This window comes from Schistocerca gregaria, chromosome 4 (assembly GCF_023897955.1).
Source record: "Schistocerca gregaria isolate iqSchGreg1 chromosome 4, iqSchGreg1.2, whole genome shotgun sequence".
Lineage (NCBI taxonomy): Eukaryota > Metazoa > Arthropoda > Insecta > Orthoptera > Acrididae > Schistocerca > Schistocerca gregaria.
Genome location: NC_064923.1, coordinates 307,760,393 through 307,773,872, shown reverse-complemented (window position 1 = coordinate 307,773,872; position 13,480 = coordinate 307,760,393). Strand labels below are relative to the sequence as shown.

At 55.4% G+C, this 13,480-nt stretch overlaps 1 protein-coding gene across 1 annotated transcript in view; it reads left to right on the top strand.

Annotated features, from left to right (window-relative positions):
- The window catches only part of LOC126267218 (juvenile hormone acid O-methyltransferase-like), an 84,829-nt gene that overhangs the window by 26,528 nt on the left and 44,821 nt on the right, over nt 1-13,480 (top strand). The window contains exon 2 of the mRNA XM_049972191.1: nt 184-566. Within this exon, the coding sequence (XP_049828148.1) occupies nt 196-566 (371 nt within the window). The 5' untranslated portion in view covers nt 184-195. The remainder of the gene's footprint in view (nt 1-183; nt 567-13,480) is intronic.

Genomic DNA, 13,480 nt, shown 5'->3' with positions numbered 1-13,480 from the left:
GCACCCTTGAATTGGCACCCTTGAATTGGCACCCTTGAATTGGCACCCTTGAATTGGCACCCTTGAATTGGCACCCTTGAATTGGCACCCTTGAATTATTTAAATCAGTAATTACTATTCCTAATGTGGAAAATTAACTTAAAAAAGAGACTTGAACTCTAAGCAGCAACAGTGTGTTGACAGGCGCTCGCACCAATGGAGAAGGCAGACTCGTTCGCCACCCCGACTACCGTGCAGCGGCAGTTCCTGTCTGCTGTGCTGGACCGCCTGTGGCCAAAACTGGAATGGCAAGTGGCCAGCAGCGCCGTGCTGGACGTGGGCTGCGGCTCCGGTGACGTCACGGTGCTCCAGCTGCTGCCACGGCTGCCCGTCGATGTGCGCGTCGTCGCTGCCGACCTGAGCGACTCCGCCATTGCCCATGCTGCTTCCAGATTCGTCGAACCGCGCCTTCTTTTCCTTAAGTTGCACATAGGCACGCGTCGAATCCAAAATACAGCTGTCTGGCGGCTTGGACCATACTCGAAGGTCTTCTCCTTTTTCTCTCTGCAGTGGGAACAGCGTCAGAGGTAACCATTTTCATGATGATGCCTATATTATTAGAAACCATCTCAAACTTTTAAGAGTTCCACTGACTCAGGTGTGTAAAGAACTTTTCCTCGAAAATTAAGCCTCGGGAATGGATGTGTGTGGTGTCCTTCGGTTAGTTAGGTTTAAGTAGTTCTAAGTCTAGGGGACTGATGACCTCAGAAGTTAAGTCCCATACTGCTCAGAGCCATTTGAGCAATAGTGGTAAAGACTGCGTTCCTCTACTGCATATAAGTTCAAAACATGTGTGTTTCATTTAGCTAAGGAGATGGAATGTGTTTCCATAACTAATGAAAGACGAGATAACGATCAATGTTATTTTAGATGCGAAATTAAAATGTCTAAATATTTGTACAGATTGTTTTTTGCGCCAAAAATTTTGACAGGTTATGCAACGCAGTTCTAATTTATAGTTGGACTGGTATTTAAGAAGTTAGGTGGAATTGACGGAACGCAAGCTAGCCCCACTCGTTGAGAAAATTGATGATTTGTTGCGTCTTCTAAGGCGTAGACTAGTTAATGACCTGACGACAAAGTATAGGCTCTACAATCAAGGTGCAACGCCCACCGCCGTTCATGTGCTCTGATAATGGCACTAGCTATCTAATACCAGGTTTTTCCGAAGTACGCTTAGTTTAACATCGAAAGACCAGTTTTCAGTGTCAGGTTTATCTACATTTCTGTATAAAGTATAAAGATTTTCGTTGTCTTTTTGGATTACTTCGAGCTATGGGACTTAGTTCGCCCACAGCAATAAGCGTGCATGCTCGAAAGACGGATAAGGTTAAAGGTTCTGTCTGCAGAGCACACTGGGAAGCTGAAGCACGGTAAGTTTCTTAGATGAAAGTATAAAGCCCTTCCTGGAACTCAGTCTATCAACCGCTGATGGCATCCAGTTTGAATGTCACATAGTGCTCTCTTCGTCTGCAAGCAACAACCAGAACCAAAGTTGTAGTTTCAAAACGTCACAATTTACCGTAAAGAGTTACTGATAGAAATTCATTTACTATACTTCCAAATTTGGTCCGTATCCTATATAGCTATGGAAAGAACACTTGAAAACCATTAAAGACTTATCAATATGACGCTAACAGGTGTACATGATGGCAAAAACTCGCAGCGTAATACGTCACACACTCATTTAAAATTTTTATACCTAGATTCAGGACGCTGCAAAATTAGTGGTCCCCCATTGGAACTAGAAGTAAGACGTATAACGTAATTAACAGTATGTCAATGATTATTGTGAAGTATTTAAATAAATACATTACGTATCAAAGAGATCCGAGATCCGTTCGATGAAAATGTTGTCTAAAGTAAATTGAAATTATTTAGTAATCAATGTGAATTAACTACATAATTTTATGATATACTTTAGACAACGTTGTCAGTCAACGACCGTACAAGAGATGCAACTGTTGTTCTAATCAGCTGTCTGAGGAGGGGTTTGAGGTATCTGGGTCTGTTCTATACGCAGTCCAGGCACTCGCTGAGCATCTGTCAGAAGCCTGAATAACCAGACTCGTGGCGATAACATATTAGACATTCTGGTGACAAACAGACCCGAAATATTTGAATCAGTTAATGCAGAACAGGGAATCAGCGATAATAAAGCGGTTACTGCATCGATGATTTCAGCCGTAAATAGAAATATTAAAAAAGGTAGGAAGATTTTTCTGTTTAGAAAAAGTGACAAAAAGCAGATTTCAGAGTACTTCATGGCTCAACACAAAATTTTGTCTCAAGTACAGATAGTGTTGAGGATCAGTGGACAAAGTTCAAAACCATCGTACAAGATTTGTTAGATGAGTATGTGCCAAGCAAGATCGTAAGAGATGGAAAAGAGCCACCGTGGTACAACAACCGAGTTAAAAAACTGCTGCGGAAGCAAAGGGAACTATATAGCCAAAGCCTTGCAGAAAAACAAAAATTACGCGAAGCGAAATGTAGTGTGAGGAGAGCTATGCGAGAGGCGTTCAATGAATTCGAAAGTAAAGTTCTATGTACTGACTTGGCAGAAAATCCTAAGAAATTTTGGTCCTATGTCAAAGCGGTAGGTGGATCAAAACAAAATGTCCAGACACTCTGTGATCAAAATGGTACTGAAACAGAGGATGACAGACTAAAGGCCGAAATACTAAATGTCTTCTTCCAAAGCTGTTTCACAGAGGAAGACTGCACTGTGCTTCCTTCTCTAGATTGTCGCACAGATGACAAAATGGTAGATATCGAAACAGACGACAGATGGATAGAGAAACAATTAAAATTCCTCAAAAGAGGAAAGGCCGCTTGACCTGATGGGATACCAGTTAGATTTTACACAGACGACGCGAAGGAACTTGGCCCCTTCTTGCAGCGGTGTACCGCCCCCCGTCGTTTCCCCGCCCCCCCTCGTTTCCCCGCCCCCCCTCGTTTCCCCGCCCCCCCTCGTTTCCCCGCCCCCCCTCGTTTCCCCGCCAACCCTCGTTTCCCCGCCCCCCCTCGTTTCCCCGCCCCCCCTCGTTTCCCCGCCCCCCCTCGTTTCCCCGCCCCCCCTCGTTTCCCCGCCCCCCCTCGTTTCCCCGCCCCCCCTCGTTTCCCCGCCCCCCCTCGTTTCCCCGCCCCCCCTCGTTTCCCCGCCCCCCCTCGTTTCCCCGCCCCCCCTCGTTTCCCCGCCCCCCCCTCGTTTCCCTGCCCCCCTCGTTTCCCCGCCCCCCCTCGTTTCCCCGCCCCCCCTCGTTTCCCCGCCACCCCTCGTTTCCCCGCCCCCCTCGTTTCCCCGCCCCCCCTCGTTTCCCCGCCCCATCCCCTCGTTTCCCCGCCCCCTCCCCTCGTTTCCCCGCCCCCTCCCCTCGTTTCCCCGCCCCCTCCCCTCGTTTCCCCGCCCCCTCCCCTCGTTTCCCCGCCCCCTCCCCTCGTTTCGCCGCCCCCTCCCCTCGTTTCGCCGCCCCCTCCCCTCGTTTCGCCGCCCCCTCCCCTCGTTTCGCCGCCCCCTCCCCTCGTTTCGCCGCCCCCTCCCCTCGTTTCGCCGCCCCCTCCCCTCGTTTCGCCGCCCCCTCCCCTCGTTTCGCCGCCCCCTCCCCTCGTTTCGCCGCCCCCTCCCCTCGTTTCGCCGCCCCCTCCCCTCGTTTCGCCGCCCCCTCCCCTCGTTTCGCCGCCCCCTCCCCTCGTTTCGCCGCCCCCTCCCCTCGTTTCGCCGCCCCCTCCCCTCGTTCTGCCGCCCCCTCCCCTCGTTTCGCCGCCCCCTCCCCTCGTTTCGCCGCCCCCTCCCCTCGTTTCGCCGCCCCCTCCCCTCGTTTCGCCGCCCCCTCCCCTCGTTTCGCCGCCCCCCCCCTCGTTTCGCCGCCCCCTCCCCTCGTTTCGCCGCCCCCTCCCCTCGTTTCGCCGCCCCCTCCCCTCGTTTCGCCGCCCCCTCCCCTCGTTTCGCCGCCCCCTCCCCTCGTTTCGCCGCCCCCTCCCCTCGTTTCGCCGCCCCCTCCCCTCGTTTCGCCGCCCCCTCCCCTCGTTTCGCCGCCCCCTCCCCTCGTTTCGCCGCCCCCTCCCCTCGTTTCGCCGCCCCCTCCCCTCGTTTCGCCGCCCCCTCCCCTCGTTTCGCCGCCCCCTCCCCTCGTTTCGCCGCCCCCTCCCCTCGTTTCGCCGCCCCCTCCCCTCGTTTCGCCGCCCCTCCCCTCGTTTCGCCGCCCCCCCGTCGTTTCGCCGCCCCCCCGTCGTTTCGCCGCCCCCCCGTCGTTTCGCCGCCCCCCCCGTCGTTTCGCCGCCCCCTCCCCTCGTTTCGCCGCCCCCTCCCCTCGTTTCGCCGCCCCCTCCCCTCGTTTCGCCGCCCCCTCCCCTCGTTTCGCCGCCCCCTCCCCTCGTTTCGCCGCCCCCCCGTCGTTTCGCCGCCCCCCCCGTCGTTTCGCCGCCCCCCGTCGTTTCGCCGCCCCCCCGTCGTTTCGCCGCCCCCCCGTCGTTTCGCCGCCCCCCCGTCGTTTCGCCGCCCCCCCCTCGTTTCGCCGCCCCCCCGTCGTTTCGCCGCCCCCCCGTCGTTTCGCCGCCCCCCGTCGTTTCGCCGCCCCCCGTCGTTTCGCCGCCCCCCCGTCGTTTCGCCGCCCCCCCGTCGTTTCGCCGCCCCCCGTCGTTTCGCCGCCCCCCGTCGTTTCGCCGCCCCCCCGTCGTTTCGCCGCCCCCCGTCGTTTCGCCGCCCCCCGTCGTTTCGCCGCCCCCTCCCCTCGTTTCGCCGCCCCCTCCCCTCGTTTCGCCGCCCCCTCCCCTCGTTTCGCCGCCCCCTCCCCTCGTTTCGCCGCCCCCTCCCCTCGTTTCGCCGCCCCCTCCCCTCGTTTCGCCGCCCCCTCCCCTCGTTTCGCCGCCCCCTCCCCTCGTTTCGCCGCCCCCTCCCCTCGTTTCGCCGCCCCCTCCCCTCGTTTCGCCGCCCCCTCCCCTCGTTTCGCCGCCCCCTCCCCTCGTTTCGCCGCCCCCTCCCCTCGTTTCGCCGCCCCCTCCCCTCGTTTCGCCGCCCCCTCCCCTCGTTTCGCCGCCCCCCTCCCCTCGTTTCGCCGCCCCCTCCCCTCGTTTCGCCGCCCCCTCCCCTCGTTTCGCCGCCCCCTCCCCTCGTTTCGCCGCCCCCTCCCCTCGCTTCGCCGCCCCCTCCCCTCGCTTCGCCGCCCCCTCCCCTCGCTTCGCCGCCCCCTCCCCTCGCTTCGCCGCCCCCTCCCCTCGTTTCGCCGCCCCCTCCCCTCGCTTCGCCGCCCCCTCCCCTCGTTTCGCCACCCCCTCCCCTCGTTTCGCCGCCCCCTCCCCTCGTTTCGCCGCCCCCTCCCCTCGTTTCGCCGCCCCCTCCCCTCGTTTCGCCGCCCCCTCCCCTCGTTTCGCCGCCCCCTCCCCTCGTTTCGCCGCCCCCTCCCCTCGTTTCGCCGCCACCTCCCCTCGTTTCGCCGCCCCCTCCCCTCGTTTCGCCGCCCCCTCCCCTCGTTTCGCCGCCCCCTCCCCTCGTTTCGCCGCCCCCTCCCCTCGTTTCGCCGCACCCTCCCCTCGTTTCGCCGCCCCCTCCCCTCGTTTCGCCGCCCCCTCCCCTCGTTTCGCCGCCCCCTCCCCTCGTTTCGCCGACCCCTCCCCTCGTTTCGCCGCCCCCTCCCCTCGTTTCGCCGCCCCCCCTCGTTTCGCCGCCCCCCCTCGTTTCGCCGCCCCCCCTCGTTTCGCCGCCCCCTCCCCTCGTTTCGCCGCCCCCTCCCCTCGTTTCGCCGCCCCCCTCCCCTCGTTTCGCCGCCCCCTCCCCTCGTTTCGCCGCCCCCCCCCTCGTTCCGCCGCCCCCCCCCCTCGTTTCGCCGCCCCCTCCCCTCGTTTCGCCGCCCCCTCCCCGTCGTTTCGCCGCCCCCTCCCCGTCGTTTCGCCGCCCCCTCCCCGTCGTTTCGCCGCCCCCTCCCCGTCGTTTCGCCGCCCCCTCCCCGTCGTTTCGCCGCCCCCTCCCCGTCGTTTCGCCGCCCCCCCCGTCGTTTCGCCGCCCCCCCCCGTCGTTTCGCCGCCCCCCCCCGTCGTTTCGCCGCCCCCTCCCCTCGTTTCGCCGCCCCCTCCCCTCGTTTCGCCGCCCCCTCCCCTCGTTTCGCCGCCCCCTCCCGTCGTTTCGCCGCCCCCTCCCCTCGTTTCGCCGCCCCCTCCCGTCGTTTCGCCGCCCCCTCCCGTCGTTTCGCCGCCCCCTCCCGTCGTTTCGCCGCCCCCTCCCGTCGTTTCGCCGCCCCCCCCCGTCGTTTCGCCGCCCCCCCGTCGTTTCGCCGCCCCCCCGTCCCCCGCCGTTTCGCCGCCCCCCCGTCCCCCGCCGTTTCGCCGCCCCCCCGTCCCCCGCCGTTTCGCCGCCCCCCCGCCCCCCGCCGTTTCGCCGCCCCCCCGCCCCCCGCCGTTTCGCCGCCCCCCCGCCCCCCCGCCGTTTCGCCGCCCCCCCGCCCCCCGCCGTTTCGCCGCCCCCCCGCCCCCCGCCGTTTCGCCGCCCCCCCGCCCCCCGCCGTTTCGCCGCCCCCCCGCCCCCCGCCGTTTCGCCGCCCCCCCGCCCCCCGCCGTTTCGCCGCCCCCCCGCCCCCCGCCGTTTCGCCGCCCCCCCGCCCCCCGCCGTTTCGCCGCCCCCCCGCCCCCCGCCGTTTCGCCGCCCCCCCGCCCCCCGCCGTTTCGCCGCCCCCCCGTCGTTTCGCCGCCCCCCCCGTCGTTTCGCAGCCCCCCCCGTCGTTTCGCCGCCCCCCCGTCGTTTCGCCGCCCCCCCGCCCCCCCCCCCCCCCTCACGGAAAAACCCCTGTTGCCAAGTTGCATCATGCTATTCCTCTACGATCCAGTTCACCATCATGGTATCCGTTTAGCTACTGATGCCTTCCACACTATCGTGGTCAATAGCCTTCTGGTTGACCTTGGGATATACCAGCTCCTGGTTTCCTGTGCCATCACGAACTGCGCTGAAATTGGGTGTACCAGGGGAAGGTAAAGGTCAGCACCAGGGCTGTGGTGTAGAAGGGAAACCCCATGGGTAACATAACAGTAGTACCATTCACAATTAAAACTCTTAAAACGAAAATTTATATAACAATTGGCAAGCTTAATTTGATAAACCAACATTAACTAATTACATGTATTTATGATGTCCAGTGACCGAGGGAAACATTTTTTCTTTAAATCTCTCAGCTTGAACAATCTGGTATATTTAAAATAACAATCTCTTAAAAAAGGCTAAAAATTATTTCCTTAATGAAGACAAAAATTTTCTTAAGTACCTTGTATCATAAATAGCTTTCACAAATACCAAGAAAATATTCAGAATAATGGTATTAATAAGTAACATGTTTGCTTTACATATCTAGCAATTATGAAGGCAATCAAAATTTTTCAACTAATAGGGACTTCCTAATTTCGTGCCAAAATTTAAGGCTAACAAATATTGACGTTACGATAATGATCAAGTTTATATCAAGAATACTGACACAATTAAGACCATTAGTCACTTCATTACAGAAAAAAATTTTCAAGGCACACAACTCGCTAAAATCGTAGAACTAACATTGAATAAATGTCTGGTAATAATTTACAGAGATTAAAACGTGATTAGACAATTTTCGTCCTTGCACACAGAATGTAAAAAAATACTGCTAGGCACACACTGAAATACATTTCAGTTGCGAGGTGGTAAGTTAATTAAGCGATGCACTTTAACAGACCTTCAAACGTAATAATTTTAACACAACTGTTATGTACATAACTTTGTACATAATAATATAAGGTGCCCACCTCCTTCCTCACAACAATATTACAAACAAGTTTACCGCATTTGGCAGTTCCCTCCCTCCATCATCTGAAGGGTCCAGACCATTTGGACCACCACATGCAACTTGAAATGCTTTCCCAACAACATGGAGGGAAGTTGACCAATTTCAGGACCCGAGGAGCAGCGCACTAAAACAGGCTAAGTTTATAACATTACCAAGGAGCATTATTTGGTCACACCAAAGCTTATATTGCTTAAAGGGGCGCTTTAAATATGAGCGTTGACACAAGGTTAAACTCCTTATCTGACAAGAATGGAACCTGAATGTAGCAAGTTCCTACCAGTTGCACTAACAAGGTCCAATGCATGTAATTACATCAAGCGCTACACGGCAATGGAGCACATATAGTTCGAATGCTAACAGCTTAGCCCATGTAATTCAGCTTACCAAGCTCACGCAGACATAGGCTTGAGCCTGCTACACTTCTGGTACCTTAAACCATCGCACACAGTATCAAGCACTAAGCTCGATTCCTGAGAAACATTCACAACCAGCTTGTGATTCAAATCGCCACTTTACAAACATTCGTTATTCAGATTTGTCTGATTCGCAGCAAGGATTAGCGTTTTAAGTCGCTGGAATTGGTCTCATTGGGCGCCGTACATAATGGTGGCAATAGACAAGAGGCCGCAGTTTCACAGCTCCACGGACTACCTCAGTGAAGGACAATCGTAGCCGACCACGGCAGCAGCAGACGATTGATTACGGGCCGATCTCCCTCTCACAAATGCCGTCTGCACTAGTCTCCTCGTTCGCTCCCCAACCCCAACCTCTCGTGCCCAGTTTCTCTACTCAATCTCTCGAAATTCTCGCAAAGACTTCCTTGAGTTGAAAAGCGTCCCGGCTCACGCTCTTCTCCTGCTGATCCCTCCTATTCCACTTTTTTTCGGCTTCGAGACGTCGCCTTCACGCTGGGTTTACCGATTGGGCTCCGCCTTGCTTCTCTCTGCTGTGATTTCCATCTCTCCTCGACCTCTTCCCACATTCTCTCCCGTCCACCCCTCCTTGGTTACTCCCTCAGCCCAGATTCGAATGGAGCGGTTCTAGAGTCTGAAAGTCTCCATTGTTCCATTGTTCGTTCTGCCTCTTGTTATGGGAGTTACAGGACGCTAAGGTTTCTTTACATCGATGGCTCTAAATCCGCCGATCATGTGGGATTTGCCTTCACATCCTCCGTTGGCATGGAACACTATACCTTGCCTGCCATGTCTGGGATGTTTATCATGTTGCTGATGTCCATCTGTCATGCAATCTGCTTTATCAAACGGTCCTCCTTCACCCGACTTTTTTTGAATGGGTGGACTCAATGGGTGTCCTTCAGAGTTTTCTACTCAACACCTTACTCTCTGCCATCCATAACCTTCTCGTCGATCTTGGCACTCAGTTGGTAGAGCACTTGCCGGCAAAAGTCCCAGGTTGGAGTCTAGGTCCATTACACAGTTTTTAATCTGCCAGGAAATTTCATATCAGCGCACACTCCGCTGCAGAATGAAAATCTTATTCTTGGCACTGCTGTATATTGGGGGGCACTAAGGTTCCCATAGTTTTGTATAACGACTGGCGGGAAACCAGTCTTGTTGTGTGGGCACCGCTGTGGCTGTGTGTGCTTTGTTGTTGTTGTTGTTGTTGTTGTTCGCCACAGCTGTGTTTGCGTTGTTTCGTATTAATATTGTTGCTAGCCTGATATGAGCTATTAGGTGTAGGCAACAGCACCTTTCTGTTGCCAGGCTAGTTAGGTTGCTCGCTTGTTTGTGTTGGTGATTTTCTTGGTCTGCGTTTCGGGCCCTCCGCCTGCCAAGGCTCTGTGTAGTGGTTTTCTGTGTCCACATCCGCCGCCGCTGCCTCGATCTCTTAAGGCTGCGGCGTCGGTGGGACAATGGTACATGACTGTCCAGTGACACAAGAGTGTAAGGTTATGTTAAGTGTTGGTTTTGGTGGGTGAGACGTCTACCCCGAATAGTTCGGCGATTAGCCGGCGCGACTCGAGCTGCTTTTGCGCTTTCGCGCCAAGCTGTCGAACGTCGCCAGCCGCTCCCTTGCTATCGGTAGCCGGCGGGACGCGAGTTTCGGCGGGTGCAATCGATCCTCTCGCCTCGTGTGCTGCAGTCTTACTGCGGGTGACAGCAGGGGAAGTGCTAGCAGCGTCCGCCATCTCGCACTTAGGACTATTTATTAGGTGGGAGGGGGGAAACGACAATTATGCTTTTCTCGATAGGCGAGAGAAGTGTCTCTTGTTCCCTATCGAAGTGGGTGTTCCCTACGTTACGATAACATGCGCTATTGGTGCAAGCGCAGCACCTATAGGAGGTGTGGAAGAAGAATGGCCTGCAGTACGCGGGCGTGGTCCCGTGAAGGAGCCCTGGTACTGCCTCAGAGTCCCTAAAAGAACGTGAGAATCACGTTGCGGGCGTTGGGTAACCGGAGTCTACCGGGAGCTGCGAGCCGAAGTTCTTTCGCGGCTTTGTGTCGAAGGGGGGCGATCTCAACCCTTCGGCACTCGGCCGGTTCACTGCATTCGCGGAAAGGCACATAAAAAGTACATTACACGCAAAGTACTCGGGGATAGGGCTTCACTGTACGTTGCCACAGACAACGAATATAAAGATCTTCTGACCTTCCTCAAAGATCGGAAGATCAAACACTACACGTACAGAACGCTGGACGAGAGAACCCAGCAGTACGTGATCAAGGGAGTGGATCCCGGTACCCCCAACAAAACAGTACAGACGGCGCTTTTTTATCTAGGATTCGACTGTAAAAGTGCCTCCCGGATGACAGGGTTCCGTACACACGCACCGCTACCACACTACATGGTTGAGTTAGCCGACACGGCTGATTACCAAGCCATCCTGCAGATAAAGAGCTTTCTGCGGATGGACGTACGTCTAGAACTTCACGAACCACCCAATGTCACCCAACAATGTAACAACTGCCAGCGGTTCGGCCACTCGGCCCTCCGCTGCGGCCTGGCAACTCGTTGTCGCGGATGCGCTGGCAATCACAGATCCAACACCTGCACACAGACACAGCCAAACCAGCGATAGTGTGCCACATGCGGTGGGCCCCATGCGGCAGACTTCAGACAGTGCAGTGCATACAAACAGGCGCTGAAGCGTAAACAAGACAAGAGCAGGGTGCTGTATGACATACCACGCCCAAGGCCAGCGCCGAACCCAGTAAGGAACGGCGTGACTTTTGGCACAGTTGCACGGCCTGGCGGAACGGCACAGGCCGCGGAACCTCAGCGCCCTTCACACATGCGAAACAACCGCTGCAACAGCTACACAACAGCCACAGACAACACCTGAAACCCAACAAGCATCGGTACAAACACCTATGCTTCCAAACACGACCCTACTCCCGGAAATCACGTGCTGCGAAGAAACGCACACTATGCAGGAAAACACATCCACACAAGAACCCCCAGAACTCCAAGCCCAGAGGAGGAATAGACGTACACGTAAACACAGGGCGGGGAACACGAAATCATCACAACAGGCCACGCAGCAACAACAGATCAGCAACACACAGGAAAACAGTCAACAAGACACCGAGACTGTAACCCACACTACCATCCCCCTCACGATAGAAGTGGCACAGGCGCCACAACCTATCTCACAAAACATAAACACAAATGCCACTCCCAACAACACACCAATACCCGCACAAGCGGCCGCTAACTCCACAACAGCACCTCAGGCTGCCACACCCAACACCAACACATCACCTGGGGGAATACTGGAAACACTATTCCCTCGACACACGACCGTTCAAATCCTTACCAAGGTACTGACAGCCGTCACTACACTCAACACCCAGCTCATGAGTGCCGAACCCGGGCAATACTGGGCTGTCATACACACTGCCATCACAACACTTTCAAACTCTTACATGAATAATATACCACACCCGGCCAAAACGCAAACCCGCACAAACTATAACTGATACTGTTTTGGAATGCAGACTCGATCCACAACAAAAGGGCAGAAATTGCCGCGTTCATGGAGTGCAAGGGAATCCTTGTCGCGCTGCTGAGCGAGACTAAGCTTAAACCGCACAAAGTAACTTTCCTGGCTACTGTGTCTATCGTACCGACCGACCGGGCGACGCCGTGGCAAGTGGAACTGCAATCGTCATACACAAAGACATTGAGCACACATAGAGCTCCCTGAACTGGAAAAAATCGAGGCTACGGCCATCAGAGTAAAGTTCAATGGAGCCTACACCACACTAATATCGGTATACAACAGCCCTGTAGGCATTTCAACACGCTATATCAGCACATTACTCAACATTTCACCGCGAGTAATAGTCGCTGGAGATCTGAACGCAAAACACCCAGAATGGAATTCACGAATACGAAATCCCAACGGCAAAAAACTGTACGAACATTCACTAAGCAGAAACTACATTATACTAGCGCCGACTGAACCGACGCACATTCCCTATCAGAGGGGACACAGGCCAGACGTGTTAGACATGGCCCTCATCAAGGGCAATACATCGACACTCAACGTTGCCATTGAAAACGATCTGCCCTCAAACCACCAACCTGTAATACTATACATTGAGGAAACACTGCAGCACGTAGAACAACGCAAGATGTTGGACTACGGGCGTGCGAATTGGACATTGTCCAAGGAAACGCTCGATAGCCACATCCCACCCATACACGAAATTAATGAAACAGCACAAATTGACGAGGCAGTAGAAACCCTCACTAACGCCGTCCAGAACGCAATGGCGGACAGCATACCTGATCGCACCTCACAACAACGCAGTGAGGCCCTGCCCCAGGAAATCCTGGGCCTAATCTCAATGAGGAATCGCCTCAGGAGACAGTGGCAGCTCACCAGGCGTCCGTACTTCAAACGGCACATTAACAGGCTACAGGGCATCATACACGATAAAATACAAACACACAGATCACAACAGTGGAACCAAAAACTTGAAGGGCTAGACAGCGCACGACCTGGCTTGTGGCAACTACCCCTACACTTCACCAGGGAGAAAATATACACCCCAATGCTTCAAGGGCCTGACGGACTTGCATACTCAGCGGAAGAGAGAGCAGAACTAATGGTCCGCACACTCGCAGCATCATTCACACCGAACCTGGTACCATCAGATCCAGTGCTCACACTTGCTACTGACCAAGAGGTTACACGCATTCTAGCCCAACCATCACGCGACGGCATTCGACATGCTAGCACAGCCGAAGTCTCATGGACTATAATGCATTCCGCTGTTAGGAAAGCCCCTGGTCATAATGGCATTCAAACCCGTGTCCTCCAGGAGTTCACAGATAGAGCAACTGAGTACCTAACACACATAACGAATGCCATACTAAAACACCAACACTTCCCCGCCTTTTGGAAGACGGCCAAGGTCCTGATGTTCAGGAAGCCGGGGAAAGACCACAGCCTTCTGAACTCGCTCAGTAAGATTGTTGAGATGATTCTCAAACGGATCACTAGGCACTGCATAACAAATGACATCCTGAGACCGGAGCAATTCGGCTTCAGGGAGCACCACTCCACAACACAACTACTCCTACAGGTCGTTGAACATATAACATATAACATATGGCTTCAACATAAACAAAGCTACAGGGGCGGTGTTCCTGGACATCGAAAAGGCTT